General features: G+C 36.3%; 1 protein-coding gene across 5 annotated transcripts in view; it reads right to left on the reverse strand.

Moving 5' to 3' along the window:
* Window positions 1-13,054, reverse strand: part of LOC136845894 (zinc finger protein 443-like) — a 49,763-nt gene that overhangs the window by 8,141 nt on the left and 28,568 nt on the right. For 4 of the 5 annotated variants that reach the window (XM_067116349.1, XM_067116350.1, XM_067116348.1 and 1 more), the window contains exon 2: window positions 926-1,578. In XM_067116349.1, coding sequence (XP_066972450.1) covers window positions 926-1,578 — 653 coding nt within the window. Of the gene's footprint in view, window positions 1-925; window positions 1,579-9,791; window positions 9,825-13,054 lie in introns of all 5 variants that reach the window. The other variant, XM_067116352.1, reaches the window with a different exon arrangement.

A 13,054-nucleotide genomic window follows, 5' to 3' on the forward strand; every position in this document is an offset into this window, starting at 1 on the left:
ATTTAGTTTGGCATAGAATTCTGCAGCTCTTATTTTCTTCTCTCTCTCTTCTCTTTCTCTCTACACCCTAAATAGTGATTCAAAGATTAGGTCACAGGAGGCACTGGGTTAAAAGGAACATGCCTACATCAATACTGTTAATGGGAAAAAGTTGGCAAACCTTCCAAAACAGTATCACTAAGATACGACTTTTTTTTTTTTTTTTTTTTTTTTCAAAATTTAACTGTAAAATCATGAGCACCGCAATATCTGGAGCAAAAGACACTTCAAATACAAAAAGTTGTGCTGCACAGTATATCAAAAGCAAAGTTACGGTATCAACACAAGAAAAGATGAATTCCAATTTACCTGACAGCTCCAAAGCTTTTGAGTAGTTACTTGAGCTTCAGAACACCTTTCACCTTTTGCAAAATCAGTAAAAAGATGTAAGATTCTCTAGCAATTTCAATTTACTGTAAGTGGGCATGGAAGGTGATCATATTTTTTCTTATCTACACCAAAAATAATTCAGATACTGTGTATCCGAAACCAACTTAGACGAATATGTTTTTTAGCCATTTCATATAATCAAACCTATACAGTATTAACTAAAAAACTGTTAAAAACACAAAAAATTAACATATTAACATGCAACATGCTTCAATCATGACATATTAACACATAATGTGCTTCAAGCTGAAATCTCTCTCTCCATCTGAGGTAACATCTTGGGAGTGTTAGATATTAAGAAAAGCCTATTTGCATTGAATAAGTATCACGAAAGATGCCCCTCAAATTCATTTAAATAAATACCCAGCATTAATGCCAACAATATAGAATACCCTACAGGAAAAAGTATAAACCACCCTCTAATGGATAAACTGACAGTGGCTAACACAATACTGTACAATCAAACCCATGATGAAATGAAAAATCAAAACCTTACCTGGCAATGGACAATTATGTGGGCATTGAAGGATCGCTTCGACCTGAAGGGTTCATTGCAGACAGGGCAAGTGTACGGAAATTCAACGGAAACTGGATTTTTTGCCTTGTTTCCATCATCACCTGCTTTTTCTCTTTCTTTACAAGAGTCTTGTAAACAAGATAATTTTTTCAAGTTGGCACTGGATGTCACAGTTGTAAGTAAAGTTATGGCACTGTTAGAAAAAGAAGGGCTTGACACTGGGTCACTCGTTCTACTTTTGGCACTTTTAATGTTGTTACATGAAGAGGTACTCAGTGTCACACTTAATGGAGTAGTTAAATTCCTATGTACAGGTCCTACTAAATTCCCTTGGGAAACTGATGACGATGATGACGAGGAGGGTAAAGTGACCACAACACTGTTGTCAGACATTCCTCCAACCCTGGCTATGCTAACAGGAGGGGTAGAAGACATGACTCCTTCCACAGGAAGGGTGACTGGTACGATACTCATAATCTTTTTCGTTCCTGAAGAAGTGATTGGCACATTGACCACCTGACCATTCACGGGCACCCTGACATCCTTGGCACCATTGAATTCTTCAGGACATTCCTCACTCATCATTTCGGCCTTGGCTTCAGTTTCATGAGCTCCTCCCTCTAGCTGTTCATCTGTAAAAGACAAAGAGTGGTTAGAAAACAATTTATAACCAGAAAAAAGACCAGATTATAATCTCAGATTTTCTCTTTCCCAGATACAGGCTTCTTATTTTGTGAAAACCTAATGACTCTTCAGGTTGTTTTATGAATGGGTGTATCTAAATAATAAAAATATTATTTACAACTCCTTTCATTTCACAGCTTATAATGTAGGATGGAAAAATTTTAATTTCCCCAAATGACAAGGGAAGCTGGAGGTATAATTCTGTGAATAGGTGTATCTAATGAATAATAAATACATTTCTCACAACTCTCTTCATTATATTTCACATCCTAAGACACAGAATAAGTAAATTTCACAAGAAGATAAGGGGAAGCAGAGGCATAACTTTTCATTGCATCGTATTTGGACCTATGCATTGTATTTACATCTATCTATCTATCATACAGTTCTTGAAACTTTTATGTGTATATTTCAAAGGTGACTTACATTTTCCTGTTTACCTCATGGAGATGACACATACATTTTCATCTTTATCTCAATGTTAAAGAAATAAGTCTTTTCACAATGTAAGGTGCAGAATTTTCACTACGGTGTCTAATTCATTTATCTAATTGCCTCTTCTATTTTTTTTCAAAAATATATTCTGCATGCACATTAAGGCTACTATCAGTGTTGGTACTACTAAGCCATCAAGTGTGTGACAGGAATTCAGAATAGATTGGTACTAGTAGCAGTACTGTAGTTGTTGTGATAATTTTAACCAGCTACACTATAATGAACTTCCTTAGTGAAAAACATGACTAGTACACTCCATTATAAAAATAAAAATAAAAAGCACTGATCTTCCCCTACAGAAGTACCAAGCCAGGTCAAATTGCCATGGTGTCATATGTTAACAAGAAGGATCAATGACTGTTATTGTAAATTAACCTGTCCACTAAGGGACATTGTAAAGGGCAAGAGGCGCTTTTTATATGTTGCTGCAGGTGACCATTATTATAACTGGAAGGTCTGCACTGTTCCCTTACTGGAATGATTTTAAATAACTTTTGTAAAGATAATTCACCCAATATGTCTATTGCACCAGTTCTCTCTCTCTCTAAGCAATTTATGCTTGCGTGACTCGACTGTATATATTGCTGTGTACCAGATCTAATGCATGGTTTTACATTAACTGTAACTGAAGCTTGTACGACAATTCAACTTCATAAAGTGAAACGGAATACAGTAATCTTCAATTATTATGTGACTGTCATATTTCAGTCGTTTTGCTTATTAAGACAAGCATTCCAAGTGAAATTACTGGAATTGTTTTACAATAATTCTAACACAACATATTACACTAGAAACATAAATAAAGGTTGACACTAATAGCAATGCTGATCATCGCTAGATATTGTTGTATACAAGGTAAACAAGACGAAGTAGCCATGAGAATGCAATAGAAAGTCCTAGCAGAAGACGTAGTAAGCCTAATTTAGAGCACTATGAAAAACATAAGCAAGTACCGTATAGTACATTGTTTGGCAGTGCCAATGAACACTGCAGTCCTTTAGTACTAATATTCTTTCATATATATATATATATATATATATATATATATATATATATATATATATATATATATATATATATATATATATATATATATATATATATAGAGAGAGAGAGAGAGAGAGAGAGAGAGAGAGAGAGAGAGAGAGAGAGAGAGAGAGAGAGAGAGATTCTTTCGCATGTTAAACTGTTTAAACATAAGATGCCTCAGAAGAACAGTGGACCAACGCCAATTGCTTTACGAACGTACCAAAGCTTGTTGAGTTCCCGAGGAAGTAAACAAAAGATGTGCTGTAGAATATTTGAACGCGTCTTAGACCTGAAATCCCACATCTGCTTAAGTTAAGGCGCCAATCGACTGACTGACGAGATAACCACAGTTTCAGAACTATAGTACTTAAGTTGCAAATGCATGAATTGCAAGACTGTTTTTAAACGTTGCTATATTTTCCTGTTTTCATTTACTCTTGGACAAAATATGCTCTTGAAGTTAACACCACTGTTAGATTGCGTTTCTAGGCTCATAAGAGACAACCAGAGGAATTTATCTTGAGTGAGGTCGACTTGCTGTGATGAGCCTTCTATTTAATATAAACGTATGAGGTGGCTAAAGTTGTGGAAGTTTTATGCACAAGGGGTATTCATCCACGAGGTACCTAGGCCTAAGCGATCGGACTGTTTTTCTAGTTAGTGACAACAGAAACTCCATTTTAAAAAACGCAGGACGTTGTACATTGGAAAAAAACATATTACTTTTAATTATACCTATATCATGACGACCACCCCACCTCACAAATCAAGGTCGAGACTCCTAAACGGAACTATAACGGCAGGAAATATTACCAACCGTTACCGCCGAACAGACGACATGGCAACGTGATCGAAGGTCGCACGGCGAATAACATCATCTCCACCGAAAGACGGTATGGGTTAATGTAGAGTCTCTCTCTCTCTCTCTCTGTCAAGGGTGAAAGATGGCGAAATCTAGACCCAAATAGAGATTGATATGAAAATTTTCAGTGTTCAACGTATTCAAGGGTCACTGGATGCGGAGAGAGGGGGGGGGGATTCTAAAGTAGTTCCGCAAGCAATATACCTGTTCTATCACACTGTCTGAGTGGTCAGCACAGAGATTGACGGACGAAAGAGAGAGAGAGAAAGGGTTTCCTTGACAGCAATGGAACGAAGGGGAGACTAATTTTAATAGTCTGCTCATGCAATGAAACGTGAGTCTAGCTCCTAGGTGAATGAATTTGTGGACGGAATAACGTTTTTTTTTTTTTTTGCCCTTCTCGGTTGGTGGCGTCTTCGTCATCAATATGTTTTATGTTTATTTTTATTTATTAAATTATGCTCTATCATATTACGTTTTTCGGGTATGGGATTAATCTGCAATCCCACAGACAGTTTAAAGGGATTATATCGTATTCCATAAGATTATTTACTTAATATAATAATAATAATATGATGATGATGATAATAATAATAATATTAAGAGATACACAGAAATTGCAGAATTGGAGTTGCGGTGGAACATGAGGTTGCAACTGAGAGATCTAAAAAAGATCCCTGACTAAGCAACAGAGAGAGAGAGAGAGAGAGAGAGAGAGAGAGAGAGAGAGAGAGAGAGAGAGAGAGAGAGAGAGAGAGTTCCAACAAATGCTAAACGGTGCCAATTTCAGCATCAGTATAAAACTGTTTTAGATAATTATCATGTTTCGTATATTTACAAACCTCCTGATTTTGACTAAAGTATAAGTGAAAATAAGAGGTTAGTTTTTTTAATTATTATTGATGTTACACTATAACAATATGTAATTGTTATTTCATTGTCTTAGTATAAAAATGAATAAAATGTTATTATTAAAAGATACAATTTGCCTGATAAAATTCACACCAAAATACATTAGGACAAAAAGGTGGACAAGAGCACCAGGTCTATCTCTCTCTCTCTCTCTCTCTCTCTCTCTCTCTCTCTCTCTCTCTCTCTCAGAGCCAACAGATCATGTTCGTCACAATGAAATGATTTAGAATTCGTCTGTGCTTTTCAAAAATTATTATTATTATTATTATTATTATTATTATTATTATTCAAGGGTCACTGACCTGAAATTCCAGCTTCCAAAGCTACTCATTTGCTCCTAACAAAAATATTAACGTGTTCTTTGTTATATCCAATACTAAAATTCTCTCTCTCTCTGTCTCTGTCTCTCTCTCTCTCTCTCTCTCTCTCTCTCTCTCTCTCTCTCTCTCTCTCTCTCTCTCTCTCAAAAAAAGAATGATATTTTACGGCATCTTTCTACCTGAAATTTGTGAAAGACAACGCTATAACTGATTGCAAGGAAATAACGTAATGATAAATTAAGAGAAAATAAATAAACAAGGCGAATATAAAGGAAAAGAAAGATAAAACACGAGAAATAATAAGTCAACAAAGAAAGGACAATTGAAGTGAAAATGAATAAATCAAGTAGAACATAAAGGAAAAGGATGATAAAACATGAAAACAATAATCCATAAAAATAAAAAAAAATAACAGAGACAAAGCGAAAAAGCCGATAGCTTGTGGTGATGGTGGCAGCAGAAGCGGCACTTGCATGGCTTGAGAGAGAGAGAGAGAGAGAGAGAGAGAGAGAGAGAGAGAGAGAGAGAGAGACTCTAAAAGACCGTGGCACTGCACGTGCGTCACGCGCGATCAATCAATACGTGCCGCACCCCACTTTACTACCGGAGAGAGCTTCTCTCTCTCCTACCCCCCGTGTACGACCCTCTCTCCGGCCCCCTTCTCCCTGCCCCTATACGTCGGCATCAAAGGCGCCCTCACGCCCTATGGCTACATTACGCCCACACGCCTAATTTTTTTTATAGTATTTACAACTCTGTTCTATTTGAGTTGTTCCATTACGCGCATTTTTTGTAATATATATACAACAATGTTCTACGTAGGAGGTTCTCTGACGTCCATAGACCCAATTATTTTGACAATACTTACAACAATGTTTTACGTATGAGGTACCATCACCCCCATTTTTTATATAGCACTTGCAATGCCTTACGTAGGAGAGTCTTATAATCCGTACGTTCATTCAGTCAACTGATATTCAACATTTAAGCGTCGCCTAAGGTGAATCAAGCTATAATTCCCCTCTTAATTTAAATAAAACCAAACTAAGAAAACAATTACAATGTTCTGTAAGAAATTGATTAATGTGGTTACTCCTAATTACGTAATGATCTGTTTCTATCGACTTACGAAATGTCTATGTCATCTTAAAACCAATTTTCATATCCACATTGAAAAAAGATGTATTTATTTCTATTTACGGAATACGCGTGACGTTTTAAACCCAATTTTCGTAACCATATTTAACACGATGTCCTTCTTTCTATTTACGAATGATCTATGACGGCTCAAAACTTAGTTTCGTGTCCATATCTAAACACGATGTCTTTCTTTCTATTTATAAATCATCTATGACGACTCAAAAAGATTCAATATCCACATTTAAACAAACTCAAAACGACTTCAATTTACTGTACTTTCTCGTGAGAAGACTGACAGATAAGAGCGTGATTCCCATTAGTAACTCGAAAAGTCAGACGCCAATGATATATAAAGACTTCTTCAGGAGAAAGAAATACGAAGCCTTTGGCATGGAGTTTTTTCATGTGCTTATTAGGTAAGAGTTGGCCTTGACACGTGTAGGTTATGTTTACATGTCAATCATTAGGTTTGGAAGTTTTTAAGAGTGATTTGTGGGGATATTACGTTTGCCTTCCAAACAGCCAGTTTAAACTAGTTTTCTTGCCCATATTTCGCATTCAACAAGATATTGAAGACGAACCCTGTTCATATGGAACAGGCCTGCCACCGGGGCCACTGACTTGAAATTCAAGCTTCCAAAGAATATGGTGTTCGTTAGAAAGAAGTAACAGAAGGTAATAATAATAATAATAATAATAATAATAATAATGTTTCATCAACTATTCATTGCTGATATGGTATAAACTCCCATTCATTTACACAACGCAGACGCACTTTCAATCAACCCTCTCCCCACTCTCTCTCTCTCTCTCTCTCTCTCTGCCCTGATTAGAAATACGGGGTTTTGTGAGGTCAATCGATTGTCAAAATCTTTTAAACCTACGAACGAGATAAGACAGTAATTCATTTAAACATCATATACAAATAAATGTACTGACTGATTCATCCTCTACTAGTACCTAACATACAAAGAAATTATGTCAGATAAAGAACAAATAACAAAAACATTTCAATTCACTTTCTTTGTCAAACTAAACGCGATTTGATATACAAACCAATTTAACATGTCCTCATTTAACTAAATGGATTTTTAAAAAATCGATGAAAATGTCGTGTCAGCTTAATCATTCCATTTAAGAGACAAAACCATAGAGAGAGAGAGAGAGAGAGAGAGAGAGAGAGAGAGAGAGAGAGAGAGAAAGAGAGACGTAATTATCTCCAGTGTTGAAACAAGCTGAGCACAATTATATTCAGTGCGACAAAAAGTAACCTCAAATGTAATTACATTTAAAAAAAAAAAAATGCATCGGTCAGACAAAGCATAATTCAGACTGGGAGGAAAACTAGATCAGAGAGAGAGAGAGAGAGAGAGAGAGAGAGAGAGAGAGAGAGAGAGAGAGTTCGCTCTCTCCGGGTGCCACGGTTGTGTATGGTGTAAGGTCGCTGGTGAACGAGGGGGGGGGGTTAGGGGAACCACATAGGAGCAGGGGAAGGGCAGGAATATTATGTCTCGATGGGGGTCTTCTCCATATGGGCTGTGGGAGGGGGAGGGGAAGGAGGTTAAGCAGACGTGAGAAGGTGCCAGGCTGCCGCTAGCTAGTCAGCCCGGGGATCGCTGGATGAACACGTGCACTAGGCTATTCGCTAGCTCTCTCTCTCTCTCTCTTTCACACACACACGCACATACACCCTACTCCTACACATAAGCATGGATGCACACGCGCACACATAGGCAGCCCTCATGATCGATAACCCACCGATGGCAACACGTACGCCCGTCACGTTTTCATGCAATGACACAGACGCTAGCGTACAGAAACAAATACTCACAGACGCTAGCATACAGACATAAACACACACAAACGCTAGCATACAGACACGACACGCATAGACGCTAGCATACAGACATAAATACACATAGATGCTAGCATACAAACAAACAAACACAAACAGACACGACATCCGAAGCAACATGCCACTACATACACGATAAAAGGTTGTATACACAAAAAAAAAGTTGCATATTAAGGCTGTATATTAATTGTACAGCACAGGCAACGCTTACTGAAAAGTGTATGATCGTTGGTCAAATGTTTGATTAAAACTAATGCTCTTGACAATGCAGACGAATAATCATAAGGTGAGATCGTCACTGTTATTATTAAGAATAAAGATTTTTCCATTATGGAATACTTACGGATCGTTACTTCTTAAGACTGAAAAGTAAAGGGAATTTGAGTGAAAAATAGCGATATCTCAGATTGGTCCCTTGGAAAATAAACGAAATATGATCGTTCCTTCCATTAAAACTGATAAGAATCCTTAGGATCGTTCTTCAGACTGGAAATTTAAAAAATTCATAGGATCGTTGCTAACACTGATAATGAATGGAATCTTCTACAGTTGTTCCTTATATTAAAACTGAAAAGAAGCCTTAGGATCGTTGCTTAGACTGAAAATTTAAGAGAAATCTTAGGATCGTTACTTACACTTGTAATGAATGCAGTCTTCTAGAGTCACTCTTAATGAAATTGAAGATAATTCAGACGGAAATTTACGGAATCTCAAGACCATTTACTTGAGACTGAAACAAAATAAGTTTTTTAATGATCGATATTTTTGCTGAGAATAAAAAAAAAAAAAAACTTTGAGATCGTCACTTCAAACGAAAAAGTTAATTCTCTAAGTTTGATTCTTGAAAATATACTTTTATCTTTACGACCATCAATCTTACTAAAAGCAGAAGCCTTTACAAAATCATAATAAAAAGAGACTAATGTCTGACACAGTGATGTGGCTTAGATAAGCTAATCTATATCGCAGCGTTATGGTAAATTACCACACAATACGAATCACGTGTCGGTACGGATGTTATACCACGTTAACCAGTGACTCATGTTCACAGAACTGGAAAAGTCTCATGACCATTTGTCAACACAATTTGTGGTTCTCCCTACTGTACTTTCTTTTACTTTCTTTTCATACAGGGTGATATCACTAAATCAAGTGGAAAGTGGCCCAAAGTTCTGTTGGGGGATATTATAGGATTCTCTTAGCGCTTCTGTTTTCCCGGAGGCAAGGTTAAGATTTTATGCCTTAACCGCTGAAAAAAAAAACCTGTGTAATATCTTCTATCTAAGACCCACGCAGAGAGAGAGAGAGAGAGAGAGAGAGAGAGAGAGAGAGAGAGAGAGAGAGAGAGAGAGAGAGAGAGAGAGAGAATAAACAGCATATAGTTACATGATAAAAAAACACCTGTGATGGTATGGCTATAAAAGACATATTTCACCCATTTCCTAATCTCCCCCCCCTTATCCTCCCCTACCTTACCTTAACCTATCCAGCACTTACCTATTGATACAACATGCAGGTGTTGTCACTACGTCAAAGGTCGTTGCCTACCTTAATCTACGCCCTGGTCGGGGAAAACCATTTCTAAAAGGACAAGAAAAATGAATTCAAATGAAGCTTGTGCGTCAGAGAGAGAGAGAGAGAGAGAGAGAGAGAGAGAGAGAGAGAGAGAGAGAGAGAATTAGTAACTACCAGTTTATATTAAATCATAAACGGGACGAGACAAGTTTACGAATTTTCCTCAACCATTAAAACAATCTTTGAAATACTGTATGTCCGACCTACGACGATCGGGAGAGAGAGAGAGAGAGAGAGAGAGAGAGAGAGAGAGACTACTAGTTTAGATTAAATCATAAAATAGGCGTGACACGATTGAGAATTTATGATTGAACCAATGAAAAAACTTTCTAAAACCTCTGACCTGCGATGACCACGTAGAGAGAGAGAGAGAGAGAGAGAGAGAGAGAGAGAGAGAGAGAGAGAGAGAGAGAGAGACGCTCTCCCAAAGATAACTTAGGCCCACCCCCCAAAAATCTCTAAGGGCACTGCAATGAGAAACAAAGTTACGAAATATCCTAAGCAAATCAGAGCGCCAAAAATGTGACTTCAGGTTCCGTTTGGTTTGGTAAACCAAGATTTGGGTCATTCAAGGACACATCGCAGCTAGGACGAAATAACACAGGAGTCCGAAGGATTTCCCTTTTTATTATCATCAATGATTCTGGGATGAAGTTGCTGGACTTAGTAATCAGACAACTACCATATATTTCTTTGTTTGACCAACGAAATTAACTTTTAAATCATCGGTTACTTAGAATGTTTCATTTTCTGGAGTTAATTTAACTTGAATTTTTCTTTTTTTTATTTTTTTATTTTTAATGAATTTTTCATTTGAGCAGAGTAATCAAATTCAATTCGGCCTGCTTGTGACACTGCGATGATATCTGTGTTTGGTGAAACAACTGCATAAGTTTTAAATCGTCTGTCTGCATTCTTTTGAAGATTTTAATAAAAGCGTCGATCATTTATCAAACATTCTCATATATTTGCATCTTTTTCTTATTCTTTAAATTATTATTGGCGATTACTTTTAGACTTTTGCCTCTGGAATATCATTAACTTTCCATGCGAAAAATTAGTCTTTCTCAAACTGGCAGCTGAATTTTTCCTGTAATTTAAGCAAAATTCGGTTCTCAGGTGTCACAATTATGTCTATTTGATAATTATTTTTATTTTTGCTTACTTTTTTCTGATCTTTTTGTCTTGTTTCTTAGTTTATTTGTTTCCAACATGTTCTTCTATTTTCATTCTCTACTATTTTCTGAACCACCAGCTATTCCTTACCGCGATGTGACCTATTGTGTGATTTATTGCTGTGTAGTGCCCTATTGTTGCCTATACGGTTCTTCACTTCGATCTAGAGGCCTATTTGCTTATTACCTGTTCTCTGGTGACCTATCTCCTTTATTTCTAGCTGCCTGGTAACCTATTTTACTGTTTCTAACTATCTTTTGACCTGTTTTCTTATTGTCATTGACCCGTGACCTATTTCCTTACTTCTATCTGTCCTGTGACCCATTTTCTTGTTTCTAACTGTCTTTGTGACCTATTTTCTTGTTTCTATTTGTGACCTATTTTCTTGTTTCTGACTGCCCCGTGTCCTGTTTTCGTTTTGCTATCTGTTCCGTGACCTATTTTATTATTTCTGACCGTCTCCTGACCCATTTTCTAGTTTCTTAATGTTACGTGACCTATTTCTTTCTTAATGCCTGGCGACCTATTCCTATATCTTATATCTTCCTGGACCTGTTTATTTGCTGTATCTTGTCGAACTGCATTTGCTTCTTTCTTGCTATCTCTGTACTGCTTATTTCTAACCTATTTCCGTATTTCTTTAAGCATTTTGATATATCTTCTTATATCTTATTTCTCGCAGTTTTGCTGTCAAAAATATTTACACGGATAAAAAAAACATAAAATATTTTCACGGATAAAAAAAATCAAAATATTTACTCGGATAAAATAAATATCATAAAATATTTATACGGATAAAAAAAAACAAAATATTTACAAGGATAAAGTAACATAAAATATTTACACGGATAAAAAAATATAAAACATTTACACGGATAAAATATAAAAATATTTACATGGATAAAAAATATCATAAAATATTTACACATTAAAAATATCATAAAATATTTACACGGATAAAAACCCATAAAATATTTACACTGATTAAAAATATCATAAAACATTTACACGGATAAAAGAATATAAAATATTTACACGGATAAAAAAATATCAAAATATTTACACGGATAAAAAAAAAAAAAAAACCACGTAAAGCTTAGCGTTTTAGCAACGTCCAAGACGTCACTGGAAGCTTTAGAACATTTCGCAAAGTCGCATTTTTCCCCACCCAAATTCGGCACAAGTTATCCAACACGACTTTGGCTCAAAAGGAATAATCTCATTCCTTTGCTTTTTCTTCATAGCTTTCGTAATAAAATATTTCTTTTAATTTTTCGTTCTGCGGCGACGCGATATACAGTATAATATAGGGCGAAGGCCAAGCGCTGGGACCTATGAGCTCATTCAGCGCTGAAACTGAGAGTTAAAAGGTTCGAAGAATAGAATAGGATTTAGGCCAAGCGCTGCGACCTAAGATGTCATTCAGCACTAAAAGGGAAACTGAGAGTAAAGTATTTTAAAGGTGAAACAGGAGGAAAACCTCGCAGTTGCACTTCGAAACAACTGTTAGGGGAGGGCGGAAGAAAGTAAGATGGAAGAGAGGAAGAATATGAACAGAGGTACAGTAAAAAGAAATTGGAAGGGATCGCAGCTACGGGCCTAAGGGACGCCGCAAAGAACCTAATGTACAGTAATGTCTACATTTCCCACTCATTTCCTAGCTCTTTTTTTTTTTACATTTTTTTCGTTATCTTGTATTTTTTTTTTTTTTTTTATTTTTTTAATGCTGAAATCTGAGCTTGACTTGTGGCGTGAACGCTTGGAAACCTTACATCAACACCGTCGAGGCTGACGATTCGAGTTACAGAACTGGTGGATTTTTTTTTTCTTTTCAGAAGATGTAACCTTTTTGTATGTTATAAAGAAATGGCCGAGAGTATTTTCTTGTAGGTTTAGATTGAAAAATAATAGGAAATGTTTCGATAATGGAAAGTGATTAGCGGAATTACTTTTCATTGACAATTTATTATGTGATCTGAGGAGTTATTTTGGTAATTACTGTTACTACTGATATATGTCCGCACGCTTTTACGGAGTGCTCCCATTAAATCAGGTCTGCA

This window comes from Macrobrachium rosenbergii, chromosome 14 (genome assembly GCF_040412425.1).
Source record: "Macrobrachium rosenbergii isolate ZJJX-2024 chromosome 14, ASM4041242v1, whole genome shotgun sequence".
NCBI lineage: Eukaryota > Metazoa > Arthropoda > Malacostraca > Decapoda > Palaemonidae > Macrobrachium > Macrobrachium rosenbergii.